Here is a 24,596-nt window from a genome sequence, read left to right on the forward strand (position 1 = left end):
CACCGATGCCAATGACATAATTACCCAGCTACATTTCTGAAAGAATGCAAAAGCATTGACATATATTTTTCCTACAATAGCCCGACGGGCAGGGAAGAGATAGATTTTGGTAGCCCGACTGAAAAAATCGCTAGCTCCGGGACATCGGGCTAGCGATATTGCAAGCCCTGTATCTGATTGAGGAATCACTCATCTTTGGAAAAGAGAGTTTATTACAGAGAAATGTCTCTTTCCAAAATAAAAGCTATACTATCCGCTTCTTCTGGGCTATATTCTCAGCAGCATAAGGAGAATCATGTGCTAACAGCTGTCTAAATGACTCAGCTAAAGTTAGTAGCATGCTTGTTGTTTTTGTCTTTGCACTAGGATGATGTCGGCGTAAATGTGCAGTCATATTCGTTGTGTTCCCACTAGTGCTTTCAGGTTAATCTCGTTGAAATGACCTTAACGCCACAACACGGCAAATCTCCGTTAACGAGCTACCGCCGATCGCCCCGTGCATGGGGCTAGACGGCCAACACGTTCACGAGCTAACTGCGCTAACACACTAGTTCCCACCCATGTAATTGAGCATTGCGTGGCACATCCAACATACTGTTTTACTTTAGTCCATGACTCGCTTACCTTCAGGGTCATACGTCACATGAAAACCAAAATAATTCCAAACGCCAGATCTGGAGAGCTTAACTTCTGTCTTGCTAGCTTGCCCTGCGCTCTTCCTTCTGACTATGCTGTCTGTGTGGAGCGCTCAGTGGATCTGCGCTCGACAGTGCAGCCTAGGCGGAGTAGTCGAACACAGATTCACTGAGCGCTCAACACAGACAGCATCGTCAGAAGAAAAGTTGATAAAATAAATTACAAATGTTGTATTGTTCGATACATATGCGTACCGAACCGAAAGCACTGTATCGAACGGTTCAATATCGATACGAATATCGTTGCACCCCTAATATATATATATATATTCCCACCAAAACTAAAATCACAGAAGGGGGATTTCAATTCTCATTAGAAATGAATAATATTTTCCATGTGTGACTTACCACTTCCTGCAGCTCTGAAGAAGATTTTATACAAGAAGATAAAAAATATCGATACGAATATCGTTGCACCCCTAATATATATATATATATATATATATATATATATATATATATATATATATATATATATATATATATATATATATAGGCTGAGTTTGGTTTTTTGATGTCAATAATTGATGATATGCGGGTACTGAATTCTTCAAAAATTCAAGCATTCTCCTCTCGACCAGACAACAAGGTGTCTGATAAGACGTTTCTTTTTTTAAAATAAAGTGTTTACTTTGGCCTTTGTAATTAATGACTTTAGCTACCCCTGAAAAATGCTATTTAAATGAAGTTACTATAAGTACATTCTAGCTGCAGTCAAACTAAAATCAGAGAACCTGATTTTCTTTGAGCAAATTGAAACAGACGCCCCATTTCAGATTGATTAAGTCTGTTTGAAGTTGCTAGAAGCTTAAAACACTGCAATATCAAATCAGGCACCCTAATGTGAATATATTAACATTTAAAACAGTTAATTAAAAGGAAAAGAGGAGAATGTGTCACATGTACAACGAGACATACAAAATAACAACAATTCTAAATTAAAATAGTGGACTTGTTCTAGTCACACAAGTTTTGACTACACTGAAGGACCAGTGTTTCCTTCATAGTTTTAATGATTTGAATCAAATAGAATGTAAATGAAAAGGGAACAACATAGAATACCCTGATGGCCGTTACCCTGGCAGCTAATACGATGTCTCCCAGAGGTGTTGAGGGTAATGTAGTAAACAGGCCCAGTCCTTTAAGCTGTGACCAGTGGGAACCCGACATGGATAATTTCCATTAGCGCCATTAAGTGACTCCTCTGTTCAGTTCTCACATCGTCCTCCGAGAGTGTCCGCTTAGTTACTATGTGCCTGAAAGTGTGTGTACACAAGTGCTTAGTGGCTTTGTGTTGGTTGCACTTTTGCGACATGTACTGCCTGCACAACATATGCATTTACTGGTGTGTCTGCACTCATAAAGCCAACAATGTGGAGCGAAGAGCTTTCCAGTAAATAGTCTTTATTCAAAGCACAGAACTGCATCTTTATCATCCAACAAATAAAAAGGAGTCAAATAACTGGCTTTTGGCAGCCGATGCTGGCACTGTTACAACCTGGCCTTCTCACTCGTTGGATAGTGTTGCTGTGCTTGACAAAATAACTTGGTGCTTTAATGTTAATGTTGACAATTGTGTTGCCAATACTTGAGCATTAATAGATCTATTCAATCTACTGAAAATATGCTGTGCTTTCAACATCTAGTTGTTTTTATAAAAAAGGGAACTGAAAAACATAATAAAGAGTTAGGGAAAGGCTGAAATTATGCTGGAAGCATTTATGTGTGGTAACAAAAATATTAACTTGCTGATGTTAGTTAAAGTCTATGTGTACAAAGACCACGCACATTTGTGCCAATTAGAAGAAAACGCAAAGTTCCCCTGAGGCTGATAGAAATTCCCCTTTGAAAGTAATATGAGTTCCTCCATATTGGTTGTAGCTATGAAAAGTAGTAGATCTAACATAAGGAGCTGGGAAAGAAAAACATCTGGACTTGGTGTAGGTAACAATCAGCTAAGGTTTCGGGAGAACCCACTGTGAAATCTAGCCCCACCCTATCATGTGATTTACTGAGGTCAGATGGCCCAGGATGTGAGTGGGCGTTAAGGCGTCTGGGAAGGGATCTCAACACTGGATTATAGATGGCAAACAGTTGGTGTCGCAAACCACCACGTCTGTTCAAACATGGTCGTTCACAGTGGACATAGATGGCTTCTTTCACTCTTCTTTCAAATCATCTGTCTTCTCTGTACAAAAATGTGAACACTGGTGTCCTCGAAGGAGTGACCTTTGTCTTTTAGATGAAGATGGACAGCCGGGACTTGTCCTGGTCGACGTGGCTCTTCTATGTGCCATGCGTTTATGAAGTGGCTGTTTGGTAGAGGTGTAGAGGTGATTTAGAGGTCTGAGCATTCCTTGTTACACTGTACAGCATACACTATGTTGTTAAGTTTGTGTTTGGGAGGTTTTTTTTTGGGATGAACCAGTTTTTGTCTGAAAGAAGGAAACTTAAAGAAATTCAGACACTTTTCTTTCCAGTTCCTTGGATTACAATGACCCGGGTGACTGAGAACCTTCACAGACACAGATCTATCCTTGCACATATAATCAAAAGTTAATATAAAATGTTTAGCCACAGAAAAACTAGTAATATATATTCTATCTTCTGATTTGCTGGATAGTCTGGATAGCAGCCAACTCCTAAAGTCGCCCGCTGTCCACTGACCACTTCTTGTCTTATCTAATGACAAATAGAGCTCTGAAGTCAAATGTGGATTATTAAACATTAGTTAGTTCTAAGGTCACCATTTTGACCTTAGAACTGAAGAAGCTTCTCGGATGAGAGGTGAAACATCTTCAAGCAACTTAAAGAAGTCCAGACGCTTTTCTTTGCAAGCTCCTTTGACTACGATGACCTGGATGACTGAGAACCTTCACAGACATATAATAAAAATGGAGATTTTTTCCACCTTTATAAACAGTAAAATGCAATCACATTCAAATATTTTCCCCAAAATGAAATTATTATAATTTATAAATGATTATACATTTTGACCCATCCAAACGCAGACATAAGACATGTTATTGTGCAGGTTTCAGACTGAGCTATTGGGATATTATTTACCTCCCTGTTTGCTTAATTCTACCTGCCGAAGAAATGCAGACTTTGTAGAAAACATTTTACATTATAATTTTTGAAAATGAGTGGGTTGGTAATGTTGTTTCTTCTCTTTTTCTATGTAATCACCTCCTTTTTCTCATGTTATCTTCCCCTCTCCAGGTGCCTGTCTTCCACGTCCCTTGCCTCCTTTTTATCTCTATTCTTCCAGCGACTCCCTCCATCGCTCGCACTTCCACAGCTGTATCTATCATCATAATAGCCTGCTCATCTGAGTCCCCCCACATCTCTCCTCTCATCATCCCTCTCTTCCTCTCGTCCATCTTCGACTATCCTTTATGGAGCTGGATAATCCCCTCTTCCCTCCTTCATTTATCTCTCTTGCTGCCTTTTTTGTCCTCTCCTCTCACCTGCCTGTCTTTCTTTCCTATCCTTGCTTAACCCAGATGCAGTGTTCTTATTGAAACGGTGGAGAATAAACCACAAGAAGAGCATCACTCCGATGTGAGGGGATTTATTTTTCTGACATCCTCTACATTGTATAAAGTGTCGGGTGACTTTTCTATACCGCCTCTTTTCTTTTTGTGTCCAAACTAGACATTTCACCATGAAAGAACCAATTTGCTTTTTTTTTTGTTTTTATTTTATTTTTATTTTGTTTTGGAGTGACAGAGAGGAAGAAGCTCAGTGAACAGAAAAGTCCCCTCTGCTCACAGAAATGTCAGATTACAGCTGCAAACATGGTTTAGACTTCAGTGACTCATCATTGTTTGTGTTCCCTGCCAACAGAGCAAAAAACGCATTCACGGGCAAATTAAGTCCACCCTGCACAAACAGGCTGCTAGCCATTAAGGGATGCAATGAAAGTTCAGAACACAAACTTTAGTAAACCAAAACTTCAAGCTTGGAACTTTATGTGTCATTTTAAGACATTTAATTTGTTGGGCGGAAGTGCAAAGTTGACAACTTTTTTGAAACAACAAGTTCTTCCACATAAAAACTGTATTTTTAGTGTCAGTGACTCATAACATCCACCATGTCTATAAATCTAAAAAACTGAGATAGAACTGACAAAGACTTTGGCTGTGGTTAATATTTTAAAAGGAAAACAAAAAGTAATGTGGATTGATGGATGGAAGAAAAAGTGACATGTATGAAGAAGCTTCATTGCATGACTGTGCACAGCCGGCGCAGACACCAACGTTGATTAAAAAGAAGAATCATTGTGTTCTGACACACGTCTGAGTCATTTCTGGTAGAATACAGTGTTCTCTGAGTTGACGTCTCTGTTGGAAGAACAACAGTGTTGTCAGCAGCTCCCAAAACTCTTAAAAATTGCCTGCTGGGACTGTGCTTTGGGTAAGGTTTGTTTAGGTCAGGAACAACTTGATTGTAGGTCGGGAAAAATGGTTTAGTTTATAATTTACAATTTTGCAAAGGTCAGGGACTTTCATTTTCAGGACTTCAATAACAACAATATAATTATAGTCAGGAAATCATCACACTTCAAATGGATTTTACACAATAGTTCATTTTGTTGTTAGTGAGCTAACACTAGTTATGGACTCACTAATACAGTTTCTCTGAAAACACAGAGAGTATTACTTGCAAAGGCCAACCAAGTGAGGTAGTTTGCCTTAGAGACCCACTCTCTAAGAGCGCATCCTGAAATTATTTTTCTTTCTAACTTTTCTTTGGTCCCTTTTTAGCAACCTCTATATTAGATTTATGGTTGTTTTGTTTTCTTATTTTTGATTTCCATTTCCTTTTCATTCTATTTGGAATAGCCTTATTCAGTCTTATTCTATAAGAAAAGTCAACATCCATCCATCCATCCATCTATGTCTCGGGACTAAAGTCAACATAAAATTTGGAAAATCTGGAAGATCCCCAAAGCAGGGTCATTAAAATTAAGCCATGACCTCAAACATCTTCTAATTCCAACATGGAGAGAAAGTTGTAACACACATAAATAACAGAGTAGTTGTGATAATGTTGTTCCTGCTGTGAAACGTTTTTAAAAGAGATCACAGAATCTGTTTTTTCTGTCAACGTTGACGCGTTAACTTTGATTAATCCGGCGTCACGATTGACGCAATTCAAATTTTTAACGCAGTGAAAACATCAGGAGTGCAGAATGGACAAACTTTGAACAAGCTGCCCGACATGAATTGACAGGGACATTTCACGGATTTTGAGTCATTTTGTGCTTCAGATGGGTTAATTGCATTGGAAATTTTAATCGCGTTAATCGTGACAATGCATTAATCCACGTTAAAGCGTTAACATTGACAGCCTTAGATTTTTCACTGACATTTCTGTCATTTCATGTTTCAGTTTAACAAAGGTGGTTATTGTGCAATCCCAGGGTTTTCCAATGCTTCCAAAGACATGCAAGGACAAGACATACTTCTGCTTTTGGAGAAAGGGAGGTATAAATGATGGAAAAGAATAGACAGTACATGACAGGAGGCAAGAAGAGCGGAAGGAGCAGGAGGAAGGGGAATGACTGAGATCTGAGACGGGATCTCGCTCTACTGACTGAGGAGGAGGAAACTGACTGAACATTGTGATAAAGGAAGAGCTCAGAGCAGAAACATGACAGAGAGATCACAGAGAAAAGAAGATAAAAAGAAAATAATGGGATATTTAAGAACTCCTTTTACCTCAAGTGATATAGTAAGACAGACAAAAGGACAAAGAGAGAGGGAGAAGGATGGAGAAAGACATCAAACAACTATAGTCATAACTAAAAATGAGTGGCAATGACTTATTCATGTTCATGTATATTAGGTGACAAATATAGAAATCAACATACATTCTCTGTAACAAACCAAGATGGTTACACCTGCTTTTACTAAAGAAAAAAAACCCAAATTGCATGGTTTGTGTTGCAGATTTATGAGCAGTGGGAGGTTTAGCAATTACAAAGGAAGCAGAACAACATTAACTTCAAGCACCAGCATATCTGACTTAGAGAGTACTCATAGCTTCTGAAAATGATTGCCTGCTAGGCACAATTTAGACACAGAAGCAACCGGCAGCAAACTGATTACTCTCATCAAGAAGGACTAAGCAGCACTTTTGGAGTCAAAGTGACAAGGTTAGTAACTCAAAATACTTCAGTGATGTCTGCTGATTTCCTGACAGGTTGGGTTGCTGAGGACTTTGACTGGGAGGGGGATTAGCACAGCTGAGTGTGGATGAAATTACTTTTTAGGATTTTAAATAGCCATGCACACTTGGTGTCCTCGGGAATCTAATTCCATACAGGATGAAAGCACTTACAGGCAGATATTATTATGCTGTCCAATAGCTAAACAAAGATGAAACATGACCCCAACCTCCTTTTGGAATCGTCTCTTCTATTTCGTTGCTTTATGCAGTTGTCCAAATCTGTTTCAAAATGCACGAGGCATCTTCTCAAAGGTAGTACATCAAGGCCCGGCTGCGTAGACAACAGGTAAACGATCCAAATGGCACAGTTACATCCAAGACAATGAGGCATTTGGCTGGTTTGTGTTGTATATATGGGGCCACAGTTGCAGTTTTGTTGCTCTCATGTAGCTCATTTGCTCCAGAATGAAGAATGGTGTGGCACGTGTTCAGCGCTGCAGGATTTGGTGTGTGCGACGAACGCACCCACCCAGAAGCTGTGTTTTATTTAAACATTCAGGGCAGCTTTTTAGCTGGAAATCTACAGTGAATGATGAACGAACAATGAAGTGGAGGTCGCATGGCAAAACAAACTAATGAGTGATAACCGAAGAAAGAGTGGGTTTCAAATCAAAGTACAGTATGTGATAGCTTCCCTTAAGCTTTTATAAATATCTGTGCCACAAACCTTGGGGACCATGTACACCGACAGTGTTATATAGAGAGTTTTCCCTACCATCACCTTGTTGGTGCTCTTGTTGCCTTTTAGGGCAATTTAACTGATTTGTATGGCAAATGCCGTGACCTGTTGTGAAATACAGCCAATCCAACAAGTCTGTGCTCCAGTTGTGGTGACTCACATCCTAGTATCATTATTAGTCTTACAACCAAATAACAGGTACCTGCTTTAATGTGTTGAATATACACGGGTACAGTTTATGGATGCCTGCTAACCTTAGCGGATAACTTTACTCTCAAATCTAAATATAACCACTATGGCCAGCTGGAGTGGGATCCAACCATACATCTCCTTTTTCATGTCATGTCATGTTTTTTTGAAAGCTATTGACTGGTAAAAATTAATTGTTGCCCTAATCAATGTAGCTAATAAATAGTAAATAGCTTGTTCTCCCAAACATGTTCCCTGTTAAGGTATTTTTGGCTCAGTGACTCATGTTTAACACTTTCCAGCTACTGGGCAGCCTTCTTCACCAGGCAGCTGTCCATGGTGCTGAATAAGAGCCACAGATGGCAAAACATGAATGGATGTCATCCTACAATTTGTTTGTTTCAAGAGTGAAATGAGTAGTTGAAGAGAAGAGGTGTGAGAGCTTTTTGTGTAAAATAGTGATGGAGATGCAGCCATGGCTGCCTATCATGTGTTCACAGTCTATAGGACTCGACTTACTTGGCACCCTGTTAATTGCTTTGAGTGGCCGCAGCACCCTCACTGTTCTGATGGCCGTGAAGTTGACGTTCTGCAGGTCCAGAGAGTACTCAACAATCCTGGAAAATGGGAAAAAAAAGCATCCAAATTAAACACACACTAAAAATCCACACTACAACATTCCCAAAACAGCTGCAGTTCTACAGCTGCAAGACCAACCGAAAAAAAAAAAACAACCCAAAAAGTCTCTGATCCTCACAGAAAAGCAGTTTCATCTGAAATTCCAGCTAAAGTTGATTTAATGTTCTCCTCCTTTCAGGGCTTTTAATATTAAAAAAGCCTAAACAGAAGATTGTTCACATCCTCGCACAGCTGGACACCTGCTGTGCGGAGCCTAATATGAATTAATGAGCTGGAACATGTGTATCTAATAATGGAAGACATTTAAAGAAAGAACGGGGTCAGTGGAATACTGTAACATTATCTTAACTGTGTTGGAAATTACAAAACAGACATTCATTAGTTTGCAGACGAACATTAATAATAATAATGAATGTAGGAGTCTTTATACATTTTTTTAAACATGGAGAGGTTGCAGAGTCCTGCTCCAGCAGTAAAAAACAGACTTTTTTGTGTTTTTTTGACTGAGATGGAGAAAGATGTTAAGCCACGGCTGAAAACCTTCAGCATCCCTGGAAACTGGTTACACCTTTTAGCACACATAGCGAATGCATCAAAGTGCATACCGGTTGGTTGGCAGGTGTACACAAGCATGAAGTGCGCGAGATTAAACGTGCAACCACCAGAGATGAAAGCGGAGGCTGGCGAGGGAGCAAAGACTGGAGGTGGAGGGAGTAAACAGGCTTGAAGTAAAACTAGGTATGGCATAAAAGAGACAGAGAAAGGTGAAGAAAAGATCGAGAATTTTGCTATTTCACCTGGTCCTAACAAATTCATCACTTGGAAAATATATTTTTGCCTGAGGAATGGAGTGTGTGGGGGTGGGGGGCAGAGGACGGAAAGCAAGAGAAACAGCCAGAGATGGCAGGGGTGAAAAAAACGTGAGAAAGTGACGGATAGGTCAGAAACCAATGTGAGGAAAGCACCAAGGGTTGATTAAGTGCATTATAATGAAGGCAATAAAGCAAGATTGAGAGAGGAAGAAAGAGAGAGCCTGAGGGTTTTATCAAGTGTTTGAGATAATTACAACGCTGGGAACAGAGAGGCAGGGAGAAGAGAGCAATATGCATACACCTGACTGAACAGAAGGAAGCTGCTCTTTGGCTGAGAAAGGGTGGGGGTGGGGGGGTGGACTCTTATCAAGACGCAGGAGAGCGTGGTAAAAGAAACTAAGGCAAGTTTCAGGTATTTGACACAAATATTCTGCTCCTGCTAAGATATTCAAGCTCCGTGATAACATGCTCGTTTCAAGGATAAGCCAGAGAGCCTAGCAGGTGCTTTCTCAAGTGATTAAAGAGCCAGATTACATTTTTCACTTTCGACCTCTCGACCTGCACACCTGGAGGAGAGCCTTTAACGCACGACTGTGCAATAACCGGAAAACTGACGGTAGTGCAGGAATGTAGTGATGCTCCAGAGGGAGTGTCCCAGTTTGAAATGTTTGCGAGGTCTTAAAGTTGGAAAATTCAAACAAGTTTCAAACTGTAATGATCTAACCTGGATGTCAAAGTCCTGCCGGGATTAGAGAACTGTAAGCGCTGCTGACTTCTATCAAATGTCGAGCTGGGGAAAATTATCATCATAAAGCCTGGAATGCTTGACCAGGTCAGAGCTTTCAAATTGACAAACTCAGCCCACAGTAGGTCAAAGGTGAACCTAGTGAGCAAAACAGTTTGTTTTATTCTTTGCGGTCCAGCGACAAAACTTGTCTCCGGTGTCCAAACCTCTGCCCACGCTTGATTGCATCCGTTAGGTACGAATCTAACCCGGTGAGCCGTGAAATATGAATCTCTCTTGTTGCTATTATATTACCATAACCTTGGCGGGTGACAGGTGGCGGCGGAGGACTGCTTCAGCTCCCTGCACAAATCAGGCAAAAATACTCTAGTAAAACACGCTGACCATGAAAATAACGGTCAGAGTTCACAAACTACTCAGAGACAAGCGCATCTATGTGGGACCACAGGCTGGTGATCCAATTTGTCAGGGGACTTTTCCGTGGGGGGAGTGGAGCAGAATAAACACTTGATCAAATATTTATTTCAAAATATAACGCTAACAAACATAAAAAGAAACAAATCAGTGAAAGCCATCATATCCACACGGGGAAAAAATGCTGACCATTTCATATACACGTACAGGTGTAATTATTTAACTACACCTCTTCAGAGGTATTGCTTTTTAAAATATGTCATTATATACAAGTATCAGTTTTTAACACCCTGCTTTACATGTTATAAATGATTTATGTTGTGCATTTTTTCAGACCCTCACCCCACAGATTGCTAAGCACATACTCCTTGTTGTTGTCATTTAAATCTTACCAGATCCATAAATTTCAATGTTTTTCAGCTTGGAAATAAAGAGTCTATGTGCTTCAGATGTCCAACCTTATTAACTACCTTATCTTTTTGTAATGTGTATAGTGGCTGTAGTTTGCTTTTGTGTTGCCCCATATGGCAAAACCGCAATCTTTTCCTAACCCCATCCAATTACTCCAAAAAATAAATACATGAAAAACAAAAGTTAACAGAGATTTCAAGGAAAAGCAAAAACTGAGTCTACTCCTCCTCAACAAAATACCCAAACAAAAACTGCCAAACTCATGTGCATTCGTTAAAAGTCTGGTGGATATATTCTGTTGCTGTTTATGAGAAAACAAAAAACCCTCTCACTTCTAGTAAGCATGGACGAAGGAACTACCCACTGGGAGGAGGTGGAGGCCACCTACCTGTGATCTGCATGGGACTGATAACAGCCATTCAGTGGGGGGATAAGGTCTGAACTGGGGGTTTTTGTTTTCTTTCAAGAAAATGATCAAAAATAATCGTCTGCACACTGTGGGCACATCCTAGCCTGCTGTTGTTGTTGTTGTGTGAGTGTATGGTAAGATGTACTCTAACAGTATGGCTAGCACCGAGTGGGAAAGAAGGGACAAAATGAACTGGACTTAGTGTTTCGTGTTGCTATTTTAATCACTGTGCTCCAGCGTGTTGATAAGGCATGAGTCTCAGTGTGTACATTGTGTGGGGTGTAGGGATGGGTACCGGTATCCGGTGCCATCATGGCACCGGTTCTGACATAAACGGTAGTAACCAGACCGAAAAGCGGCGCACATTTCGGTGCTTTATTTCAGTGCTGTTTTTTCCTGAGATGTCGTACACTTTGGATTCTAGCCAATCATTTTACCTTTCCGAGGATAGTAGGCGGGTCCAGGTACGTACGTTCTTTTAGAGCAGAGCTACAGATTAAAAACGCCCAAGGTGAAGCGGTCAAACTCTGTACTTCACAGCAAAAGATGCAAACTCAGCAGCCTGCAACAAGTGCTTTAAGATGATACTGTGCAAAGGAGGTAATTCCTCGAATCTGATGAAACACCTGGCAACACATAGCGTTTTTTTAAAAGCCGAGAAATGCATCGTATTTGATAGCTTGCTGCGAGACCTCACACCAAGCACATCTACTGCGGGTGGGTTGCCGGTTATCAGACCCGGAGTTAGCAACATCCCCCAAAAACCCGAAGAGGAGAGTCCTGGCCCCTAGCCCTGCCAGTGTAGCAGAAATGATGACGGATGATGATGGCAGCAGCAGCCGTTCTTTTCTGCGTGAGTAGGTTAATGTTGTTCGTGTGTAATTTACGTTGAGTAGGCTAACCACATTATTACATTAATGCATGTAAGGTGAACTAGCAAACACCGTTGTAGTTCCATGCAGCTGTCTTCTTGTTTGATGGCAGATACTCCCTTCACCCTGGCCAAAAAGGCTAAAATGGCCAAAGAAAAAGTGGAAAACAGCTAAGGTTGATAAGCTGATATCAGATAAAACCTAAACGATACCCAACCCTAGTGGGGTGTGGGGGACATAATAGTGATCTGTCATTTTCCAGCAATTTTTTGCAGCAATTTCTGATAAGGCACACACATGTGGTTACACAAGAGAGAGAGATACAGGCAAACAATCGTACGTGTGCAACGAATGATACCCAGAGACAACAGACAATAGAAATTCACACACAGACACACACGTAAACATTATGCCTGTATACCCTAAGTTTTTCAACACTGACCATTTGTATAGTCAGTCTGACACCCAAATAAAATCACACACACACACAGTCACACACTAAGTAGAGAAAATGCCTGGGGCAGACTCTTGGCTCTCGTAAAGCTGTGTTAAGTCATCAGACTGGGCCACACACTTCATTTGCACAATGAAACACACTCACGCATGCACACTCCTGAAGTATGTAGTTACATAAGCTGTGAATCCACATGCACTCTTACTCGTAGCACACACACACACACACACACACACACACACACACACACTGGCCGTCACTCTCTGACACACAAAACCTTTGCATACACTCACACAAGTCAAACTAAATTTAGTGTCTGTCTGTGTTTGAGTTAGGACCGCTCGCCAACCAAATAGCTTCATGAATATTTCAGTGGAGTAACTAGATTACTTTTGTTCCAAAGTGGCCTTGGATGGGGGAATGTGGATTTTTTTTAACTGAATCTTAAACATATTTCTTATTCCATTTTTCTGTGTTTTTTTGGTGTCTCTCTTCTCTTCAGAAACTTGCTCTGTCTCTGCTGTTTAAGTTAGCATTGGGGAATACTCTCTCAGGAGGCATCAGAGTGGAACAGTGGGAGTGATTTTCTTCAGGCTTTCCCTCTTGGTTGGAGGGGAAGTGTGAATATTGGAGATAATTTAAGAAGCACACGTTAGAACGCTACACAGCAATCAAGGATGATTTTAGGGTAATTTTGTGGTGTTAAGTAACAAGTCTTTAAAAACAGGACTGACCGTAACAACAGTACAGAGTTCATTCATCATGTTACAGAGTCCCAAGATATGAAACCTAAAAGGGTCAGGGTTTCTCCACTCAATACTTCTGTATATTGTTATCTACTATATTTAATTGCATAGTATTTGGATTTTAACAGCTTAGTTTTGTGTTTCACGTCAAATAAGACAAGTTGTACACTTGGGTGTTCTGACAGGACAAGTAAGCCAACACATGCTTGCTAAGTGAAATTTAAGCATTCTGTTCTTTGAGAGCATTTTGTCAAGCATTGCTTGTCTGTATGCATCTTGTAAGTGCCAATCTTTTGGGTTAGCTATTGTGTCTCAAAGCTAACTCACATGAATTGAATCCGATGAGCCAAGGTGTGAAAAAAGCTCTTAAGACTGACTGAATTCTGTATGAGTTGCTGCATTTTGTCAAAGTCTGCAATATATCGTGTACATGCAGGTAACCCTGCACGAGTCACATGTAGTATAGCAACTATGTTTCAGAGCTGTTTCCTTCATGGACATATATTACAGCACACCAGCATCAACAGCTGTTCAGCAACAGTTCTTTTTCCCCGCGTTACACTCATAAGAAACATGTATAAGCAGAACTCTATAATTAACTATAATTGGTGATTCAGGCAGTAGATAGCCTTGGACAGCAACAACGCAGCTCAACAGAAATTGTACATTTTAAGCCATTTCACTGAATGTACAATGGTCTAATAGGCAAGGATAAACTAATATGGCAATTACCGGAACATGCTAAATGTCTCATTTTATGCCAACAGTCCAGGCCAAACTCCTTCTGGGTAAGATGGCATCAATTATTAAAATGAGATTAATGGATACAGTAGATTTTCAGTCCCAGAAGTGGTTTGCAAGTCAAAAAAGATAGATGTTCCATCGTCAGTGTGTGTGTATGTGCACTTTCTCGGTGCGCACGTTATTTTCCTTTCTCACATTCCCACAGTGTGCCATGTGGCGTCAGAGCTCTAATAAGCTACTGTTACATCTCAAGCAGAGTACAGATGCTCACGCACATGTCCGTATGTGTGTGTTATATGCTCAGACATGTGAATATCTTGTCAAAGATAAAAGCCAGCTGTCTGCTGAAGCTGTTTGCGGACACATTACCCATTTCTCACTGGTTTTTCCTTGTTTCTTCCAGTTAGACGTCTCACACGTTACATTTCGGGCAAAAACACTTAGTTGGCAAATCTAAAATTAGAAGCTAATGTCTTCGTTTAGCACAAGTTAGCATGTGTTGACTCAACCAAGTTTAACACCCTCATACACTTCAGGATACAGTTAGCTTTACATATGTTTTCGTACCATTTGTACTTCTTTTGTAGAGTTGCCTGTTAAATCGGTAGATGTTAAATTGGGCAAACAAGGTGCGACTAAAGTGTCAACCGTCAGCTTTAGTTCAACAAAAGTGTTGCATTTAGTGAGGCCTGTTCACTCACTAAATCTGGCATTAAGTGGTGGACTTGCATTTTATATTACTTTTGCAAAGCAAATGAAACCATAACAAATGCATAAAATGGATTTGTGCAAAAAAGAAAAAAAACAACAACTTCACAACATGTAGTCAAGTCAAGAAAAGTCCTGAGTAGGTGATGTATCACTGTCAAGTCCTTCAATTAATAAGCACCATCAAGAATTTAAATATAGAGGGTTTAGGCAGGTAGGCAGGAGGTTCATATTAGAGTTTGTCAGAAAACACCTAGAGCCAAAAACTGTCCAAAGACTTTCAAAAAGAGTCTTTAAAAGGAATGGATCATGATCTGAAGCATAAAAGACAGCAGGGTGAAGGCAATGATATGGCATGGTCATGTACACTGACAAAAAGGGATTGGTCAACTCTTGGATTTACGTAAGAATCTTGCGCGCATCCATCTCAGTCAAGTCGAGCAGCCGCCTCTACTTTGTTTGGTATACAGAAAAAAGTAAATTGGGTGGTTGTTACATTAAAAAAGTCTAACTTGTAATTTAAACACAATAATTTCATGTTTCTATGAACGTAGTTAAATCATGAAGAATCTGTACGAAATTCAACAACTTAATTTGTTCTTGTTGAGATGACCTGATACAATCTAGTAAGAGTGGTTAGTTGCTGAACTCATGAAATTCACAAGATCGCACGAGATTTCAAACTGCAGGAAAATCACTGGAGTTATAAGAGGCAGACAACTACACACACACCAGGCGTATGCTATCGCTATTTATTGTGGTTTAACCTGTCAAGAACAAAAACGTACAAAAACGTACAAAAAAATTCAGCCTTGAAATCATAGCTTTCCTACTTTTGTTAAGTCTGGATTGGTGGTGTGGTGGTTAGTGCTGTTGCTTCACAGTAAGAAGATTCTGAGTTCAAATCCACTGTCTGGCTAGTTTGCACTTGGTTCTCTCTGGGCGTTCTGCTTTCTTCCCACAGTTAAAAGTCATGCAGTTGTTACAGTTAGGGTTAATTGGTGATTCTAAATTACCTGTCAATGTAAGTGCAAATGGTTGTTTGTGATAGACTTGTGAGCTTTCCAGGGTGTACCCTTCCTTGTAACCTATCACTTCAGGGTTATTTCCCAGCAACCAGGATAAAGATAGGGCGACGTTAGTTGTTGTAGATCCATTCAATTTTTATGGTAACCAGACTCTAGACTTTGTTGAACATTATGTAATATGAAGACACCAAGTAGTATTGGGGTAAAAGTTATTGAATAGTGTTGAAATAAAATGACAAAATTGTGAAGGATTAAAATATTCCAAGAGCTCAACTTACTTCATCTAAACATGTTTCAATCGCGTTTTATGAACACAAAATGCACAGGTTTACTGAATATGAAAAAGTTGTGTTGAGTTTCTGCCAAAGCAAAACATTTGTGTGCAACCAATGTCCACTATTGAATCAAGTAAATCCAACATGGCCTTTTTTTCAGTGTATGGCTGCCCATGTAAGCAGGTCATTAGAGTTTATTGACGGCAGGATGCTGTCTGAAGTGTACAGACTGACACTCTCTGCTCAGATTCATCCAAATGCTGCAAAGCCGATCAGACAGCACGTCACAGTGGAAATATATAATGACCCAAAGCATGCTGCAAAAGCAGCCCACGAGTTTCTCAAGGCAAAGAAATGTTTTTTTCTTAAATCAGCCATCTGATCTCTACCGTGTAGAGCTTGCTTTTCAGTTACTGAAGAGAAAATATAAAGCAGAGATGTGTTTCTGTTAGAGGAGTTAACCTGTGGAATAGTTATGACAGTGATTTAAAAAGGTGTAGTTCATTTTCCTTGTTTAAAAATATGTTTAAAAATAGAGTATTAGAAAAATATATAAATCAAGAATGAAAAGAGCAAAAAGGAGAAAGAAAAAAAAAAAAACAACCTCTTGATTCTTTTGCTTTGATGTAGTTACTTATCTAAGGTGGAAAGTTTTTTTTTTTCTTTGTTTTTTTTTTGTTTGTTTGTTTGTTTGTTTGGTTTTTGCTTTGTTTTATTATTTTCTTCAAGCCCTGTGTACAGGAGCTGCATACAAAAAGATATTTTGTGAAAAGGGTTGGCGTAATAAGCAAATGCTTCAGCCAATACCTTTTGATTAGCCTTGTCTCATGCTTTCTTTCTTTATGGTAGATTTTTGTTCTGTTTTCACTGTTTGTTTGTTTGTTTTTTCACTGTTTTCACTGAGATTTGAATTTGAATGCTAATCAATAAAATCAAATCAAATCAAAAAAAAAAAAAAACTGAAGGCAGGGAGAGCCACAAACAAGCAACAACTGAAGGCCTGGCAGAGTATCTCAAGGAAGGAAACACAACATCGGGTGAAATCGGGTGACCTAGACTCTATTGATTACAAAAATATTCATCCAAGTATTAAAAATAATCCTTATAGGATAGGGCTGTGGCCCCCCCACACTCCCTAGCAGATCGTTACATGGAGAAACCTTTGGAATACAAGCGCGCTGATCCACACAGGTATGCACACGGGTGTTCACTGCTCGTAGACTTAAATTACACCTTTCTTGGCTGCTACTTCGAAGCACATCTATCCTGCGTGCTGCACAACAACATTGAATATTTAGTATTTACTGCTGTTTACACTTAGCTAGATTAATGCGATGGTGTTGTGTTTAGTATGTTGCTTTGTTTTTGTTTTTTTTTGTCTTTTTTGCTTGTTTTCTATTCCTCTCTCAACAGGTGATCCAGGAGATTTTTATTTCTTTTCTCCCCCCCTTTCTCACTGTCCCTCTCCCCTTCTGTTTTTCCTTTCCTTCCTCTTTCTTTCTCCCTTTCCTATCCCCCCTGAAAATAAAATATAATAAATAATAAAAACAAAGATCGACCAAATGGACCAATACGGCAATGCCACGATGATCCATTTGGCAAAGTAAATCCATTGGGTATCCTTGTTGGTCTTCAGACAACAATTCTGATGGCTAAAGAACCAAATGGGACAGGCAGAAAAAAAAAAAATCCTTATACTTAAAATTAAGTTAATTTGTCCAATTACAATTCAACCTGTGAAAATGGAGGATTTTGTGTTGAAATCATTAGAACTGTGAAACGATTAATGCAACACTTTTGTTAAACCCCTTGGATTAAAGCTTAAGGTTTGCACCTCAGTTACATCTTGTCTGATTTAAAATCCACTGTGGTGCTGCACAGAGGCAAAACTACTGTCAATGTGCACAGAGTCATTGACCTGGTTCTGTATATTTTGCTTCTCAGTACCAGTTGACTGAAAAGCTGTGCACAGGTTTGTTCTCACTTTACACTCAACCCCACAAAGACTTGTGCAAACATGGGTCACTCGAAATGCATGAAATATATGATACTTATGGATTTAAATATGTCAGTCCAGAAGCAGTAATATGGAAGTAAAGTCAACTGTAAAGCATAAACTACAAATATATTAATGATATGCTATCAGCTCTGAACATACATATGTCTGTTTAGAGAGTTGATGCTCTGTGATACAAGATTCACACGATTCATTTACTGTACTCTTTGTGTCAAAAGCTATTGAGGATCATTAGCTCACTAATCACATGAGTCATTTCCAAATTAAACTAATTACAGTATACTGATCTGACGACACCTGTAGCACCAGCTGTGCAGTGTTAATGTGAAAGTGCCTGATTAAAATACGTATAGAGCAGTACCCCTGTTTGTACACTGAAAAGATTGCACATGTACTGAATTAGTATGTCAGGTCATATCATATGACATTATTTGATGTTAATTTGAGCTTGTGTCATTCTCTTTGTGCGCTTTTCTTAGTCTATTATATGATTGGTACAAAATAGAAGCTGCAATGTATACTTTGTGTTAAAAAAATAAATAAGAAATAGCTGCTTTTGTTTCTTAATTCTTTAAAAAAAACACTTTTATTGACTAATGGCTGCAACTAGGTAATAGTGCTAAGTAAATGAGAGCTTTGACTCTTAAGTTATAGGACCATGCTGTGGGTTTTTTCCAGTACATTCTCATTCTATGGGATATTTGGAATTCATGCTATGATATGCTGGGTCTGTGGCAACAGTGATACAGTTTTTACTCAGAGTAAGAGCATTTCGAATGAAAATTCCAACCATATTTCAAAAAAAAAAAAAATGTGTCAATAAAAACAGAAAAAACATTTTCTTCACAACAGAACACAGAACTAAATAAAATCCTTAAACTGAGAAAATGTTCAATTCTAGGAAACAATAAAGCACGGCTCGAAAGAGATTTCCATGTTCTACTGTGAATAAAATATGGGTTTAGAAAATTCACAAAACAATCATTTTACAACATTCTGAGTAGTTTCAGGGACCAACTCTAATACTGTTGGTACCTAAAGCTAACCAAGTCATTTATGGTGTCTAAACTTTATGAACTAGTTTTTGGTGCCTGAAATCCTTTTGGGTGTTTAAGTCTCTCATTCAGCTGTTCGCCTTCACCCCTTTGGCTTTGGGGTGTCTCATCAAAGTCCCACCTAGTCCTTGATAGTTTTCAGAAGGTCAAGTTTAAAGCAAGATCATACATTATACATTACATACCTCCTTATACTAGCTATATCTTAGCGAAGCAAGCTAAAGATGCTAAATAAATGAATGTATAGTTTCTGTAACAAGTGACTGTTCACCCCATGTTTGAGTCCCACCATAGAAATACTAGTTATTTCTCTGCAGAGCATGAAGACAGATTCAGTAAAGAGGAATAGACTGTTTCACAGGTTTGGCAAAGCCTTGATTATATTATCATATGTTCATGAGCATGAACAGAGTAACTAGATTATTTTTGCTCCTCAGCAGCCTTCAATTTAGAAATAGAAACATTCTGATTCCCCTGAAATCAAACTGATATCAAAGAGAAATGATTGATTTTGAACTTAGTTATATTAATGTTAATTAGAACAACCATCACCAAAGTAAAACTTTCAGTTAGCTTACCTGCATGAATACAGCAACAACAACAATAATAATAACAATCAACTGGTCTTGTTTATTGCGACAGTTCATTGGCAAAACTGTTCCTGCGTCACTTCATGTAATCCCAGACTGACTCCATGATGTGGAGATAAGGCCTCTGCGGGGGACAGGCCATCTGTCGCAGCACTTCTTGATGCTGAACAAAGTTCTTCATGACTCTAGCTCTATGTTTGGGGTCATGCTGCAGAAAGGATTTGGGATTAGACGCCTCCCTGATGATACTGTGTGGTGGAAAAGAATCTAAACATCTAAAGCTGCTCAAGCTTGCACACTGTATCGGGTAAATATAATGTAGGAAACAAACATATTGATAATACAGATAAAAGTGATTTGAGTTTTAATGATTATCGTGAATCTCTTTCCATCGGTGTGAGCTGTATCAACACTAAAACATAAATAAATAACAGTGCACTGGCAAAATCACTCACAATGTCTCAAAAGAGACATGGCATAAAGTTTAAAGCATAGACCCATCTTCCAAACTCAACATATCCCAGACTGGTAGATGTCTGCAATGAGTTTTATCTGATTAATGGAACCTCACAACCCAACAGCTTTTTTCTTTATACTTGCTGGTTTTTCTATTACTAAGCCACCTGACTCATGTTTGCATCAATAGAAATATCCTTGTGAGAAGAAATGAACAACAACAAAAAGCACAAATAGATGAATGAGTATCTCTCTGCAGCACTTTCACTTTGAAATTCTTTCAACAACACTGAACGCTATACCTTTGCCAGTCTTTAGATTTACTGATGGATTGTTGTACTAGAAGAATAGATGCTTGCTTCCTTGGGTGACATGATGTTCCATCACATCATAAAGTTTTTATTGTGTTTATGTAACTGTAAACCCAGGAAAAAAAAAGCTAAGTCATTTTTAAGAGAGAAAAGTTAACAGTGGACAGCTCATATTTCAGTCAAACGAGAGGGCGAACATGTGATATATATGGCATGACTATATGTATAAATATAGTCATGTCAATGCAAATAAGAATCAATTATGGCCTCCCATCTGCTGTGCTTACCAGTGTACGGTTTGCCACCTTTCAGTGTATGTCACGGGGGAGACGGCTGATGTATAATGCAAACATACGCTTGTTACACAGTTTCTAAATCTACTGCGTACAAAACAAAGCTTTACATATTTGTAATATGTGAAGTGTGAGAAACAGATGGCAAGACCAAAGAATGGGAAACTTTGTTTAGACAAGTATAATCTGACCATCGTGACACAGCTGTCACTGTAGATGGAGGCTGATGCAAGTATCTCAGGAGCTCCTTCAACTAAAACCAACCACTAAACCATACAAACAACAGCAAATATGTTGCCTAGATGTAAGTGTTATTATGTTAGACAGACATACATTTTATTGACTATATGAAATAGCTATGTTGTACAGATTCCTTTCACAGTATGGTGGTTATGAGACGTCTCTAAACTGCAACAGGTAGGAAACACAAAATCCAGCCTTGGGGCCTCACAAGCTCATTCAGCTCGGTTTGTCCACTATATGGACAAAAGTATTGTGCCACACCTCCTAATCTTTGAATTTAGGTGTTTTCATCCAATTGCATAACTGCATAAAATCAAGCACATAGCCATGCACCGTGCCAGGAAAGGGTCTACCGAATTTGACTGGTAGTATATTAGGATGCAACTCAGGTTGTGAAAATTCTTCCCCGTTAGATATTCCACCATTAACTGTTAGTGGTGCTATTGGCAAGGAACCACCACAACTCAGGAAAAGTCCAGTGTAAGTGAAGCATCAGACCACATAAAGTTATAGAAACTAATCTTCCAGTTCTACCTTAAAGACCAGACAAACTCTAAGCAGTTTGGCAGTCAGTTGGAACATAGGCTCATTAAAACTTCTGGGGCTAATGTCTTAGCAAGTGAAAGTGTGCAGCTTTTTACATCAGGAGATAATCATGCAAACATCTGTAGCTTGAGCAACAGTCACACTACTAAGCAATTAGCAAACTGATGACTTGACAGGAGCATTTCAACTAAGTTTGGAACAACAGTCAAGTAAACCTGCAAGAGCCTGAGAAACATAATGTAAATTCCTTGTTGTCATTCCTCTGATGGGTTTTAAAGAAATGCTTTTAAAGTGTAAAATGTGTAAATTTATGAACCCTGACATTTAGCTTTGATATCTCTTCTTTTTCCCTTGTCGTATCCTCAAAACACAGCATGTTTTTACCTCCTGTCATGCTTCCTTGGCTGACTGCTAGAGACAGATAGAGGACATGGGGCTGAGAGACTAAATGTATCCTGAGAGAGGAGGTACAAAGCTCAGCCTGCGTTCACCGATAACCTCTCTAACATTATCCCTAAAAACACATTATCGCAGAAGGATACGCTCACACTGAAGCATACACTTCACCTCTTACATGGGCCGCGATGGAGAAAATTACAGCTTTAGTAATCCAGTTACATTTAAAGCAGAAATCTAAACAATTTTGGTTAGAAACTCCAGCTTGATTAATGAGGGCTAGGTTGAGGAGGAGAGAAATTATTTTACACTTAAACCACACACTCAATTCCTTAACCTGTCAACTGCTAACATCAACTAAACCTGGAAAGGACCCAATCTAGCTCAGCCGAATCAGTCAATACACTCAAATCACAATCATGATCAGTCTGACATTTGTGAGGTGTGCACCCAGCTTTAGTTTTCTACAGACAAACACATTCCTCATGTGAGTGAAAAAAAGCTTTAATGCTGAACAATAGACACGAGACAGATGCCATTAAGTCAGTAAAGACAACCTTGTATAATGCCAATGCTAATGCATTCATTTGCTTTAGTGTGTATTTCTTTTATTCTCTCAAACGCTCACTGTCCACTCTGCTTTAGGCAAATGGAATAATGCAGCGTTGCAACGAATTAGGATCAGCGTCACTCATTGGAAGAAATTTTATTACTGCCACCAAGAGCCAAGCTATGTTTTATCACCAAACTTAAGATCTGAGATTTGAGTAAAAACAATGCAGGGAACCACACTTGACATGAGCAAAGCGAGAACACAGTACAACTCAACAAGGAACAAAGACGACTTGAGGCTTTAAATAGATATAGAAAGTAATTAGGTATAGATGACACACTAGAGTGGAAAGACGGAGCCGAAACTAATAAATTAACTTTTAAAGGAATTGAAACCAAACACAAGACAAAAAAGATGGAAAAAGATAACCTAATGCAAGTAACTGACAGAGTTGGGGACTTGACAAAACACAAAAGGATGCTGGGAAAGCTAGACTACAACGCAAGGGATCAAAATAGAAACACTAAACTCACATTACACAGTAGCAGAAGAACAAGAAACAAGGACACTGAACAACAAAACCTGTCAGGTATAAACTATAAAACACTATACAGCATACATGAAGAAGAAAAAGTGCCAAATAAACTCCAATAAACTCAGAATTTAACAGCAGAGAACAAAAATCTCCATGATGGCAATTGATTTATTTTATCTGGTTTCAGAGATAAATTTAGGTTTCATCTGCATAGCAATGAAAATGAAAACTACTGCCTAAGGGAAGTATGTATTCGATAATCCATGACTAACGTTTATGTGTGAAAAAGACTCCCACTCCCACAAATCTATCAGGCCACGACATCATAACCTTCACCAGTACTATTTCTGCACTGTCCTGGCTAAAACTCTTCAAATAAACCATTCCTCTAATCAGCAAGCCTAATCAGAATAAACACAATGTGCCAGATTTAGCTACTAGCTAATTTTCTTCTCCTGTCTCTCAGCAGATAGACTGAAAAATAAAATACAGTGCTCTTAATACGCAGACTTCCATCACCACTTCAGCTCTGCCAGGCCTCAAAGAATAAGGATGAATGGAAAAATGACTAAAAACCAACGCTAGCTTCATAAACTTCACTGTATTCAGCACTATTATATACAGTAATAGGTTTTAAATGTGGCATAGTAGGAGTGAAAGAAGAGGCATCACTGCATGCATGTGCACAAATCAATCTATTATCAATTTGCCCTTCAAAGCCTGCCAACTGGTTTTCACAAGTGAAGAAAGGTTTGCAAGCTTAACTTTAGACACTTTTAAGAGTCGATTTTGTGTTTGAGGAGCTTATTCTTTAGCTTTATATCAATGTACAGAACATTTCCTCATAAAAATACATCTTTTACACAAGATGATTGCCTGCAGCCTTTCACATCACTAATGGAGGCATGTAGTTGGAGCAAGGGGTTATTAAAGAGAGTTTATAAAAAGGCAACTTTTGGACTAATTTTGGCATCTACCAAATCCAAGAGCAGTCAACACACAAAAACATGCAGTTCGAACAATATTCCCTCACTAACTGTGTGCAGGGTTCAGCTCTACAGGCAAGCTAAGCTGAGCCTGGTGTGAGCCTCACACTGCTCCTAATCCCTTCCCTGCAGCTCGCCTACTGTTTGTGTTTGCAGTAAACTAGTTCCCAGGGGTGCAACATTTTATCATGTCCCCCCTCCTCCTTGTCGCTAAGCACGCTGCATGTGGTGGACGCACGACTAGGGAGTAATTGGTGATGATGGCAGTATCTCTTCCATACCATGCATGCATGAACATTGCGGGCTGATTTTTTGGATTTGAGGAAAAAAGGACTAGATCAAATATTAAAAGGAAGCTCGATGGTGGAAGCAGAATCTTCTGTAGCCTCAGGGCCAGTGACTGTAAAGCTGGAAAATCTGGAGAAACTATTTCAGTGAAACCGAATGAAAAATTGGCCCCATTCTCTGAAAGTGAAAATCAAAAAAGGAGAGGATGAATGCAGAGGAAATTAAAAAGCCACAAAAGGAAACTTTATGGCAGAAAGCTACAATTTGACT

The 24,596-nt window shown here is 39.2% G+C and overlaps 1 protein-coding gene across 3 annotated transcripts in view; it reads right to left on the reverse strand.

Annotated features, from left to right (window-relative positions):
* The window catches only part of LOC146572039 (voltage-dependent T-type calcium channel subunit alpha-1I-like), a 288,178-nt gene that overhangs the window by 129,337 nt on the left and 134,245 nt on the right, over positions 1-24,596 (reverse strand). For all 3 annotated transcript variants that reach the window (XM_085276073.1, XM_085276072.1, XM_085276071.1), the window contains one exon: positions 8,320-8,417. In XM_085276073.1, coding sequence (XP_085132199.1) covers positions 8,320-8,417 — 98 coding nt within the window. The remainder of the gene's footprint in view (positions 1-8,319; positions 8,418-24,596) is intronic.

Source organism: Mchenga conophoros, linkage group LG6 (genome assembly GCF_057382185.1).
Source record: "Mchenga conophoros isolate Kocher_MC1m ecotype Shallow Benthic linkage group LG6, M_conophoros_male_GT1.1, whole genome shotgun sequence".
In the NCBI taxonomy this organism is placed as follows: Eukaryota; Metazoa; Chordata; class Actinopteri; order Cichliformes; family Cichlidae; genus Mchenga; species Mchenga conophoros.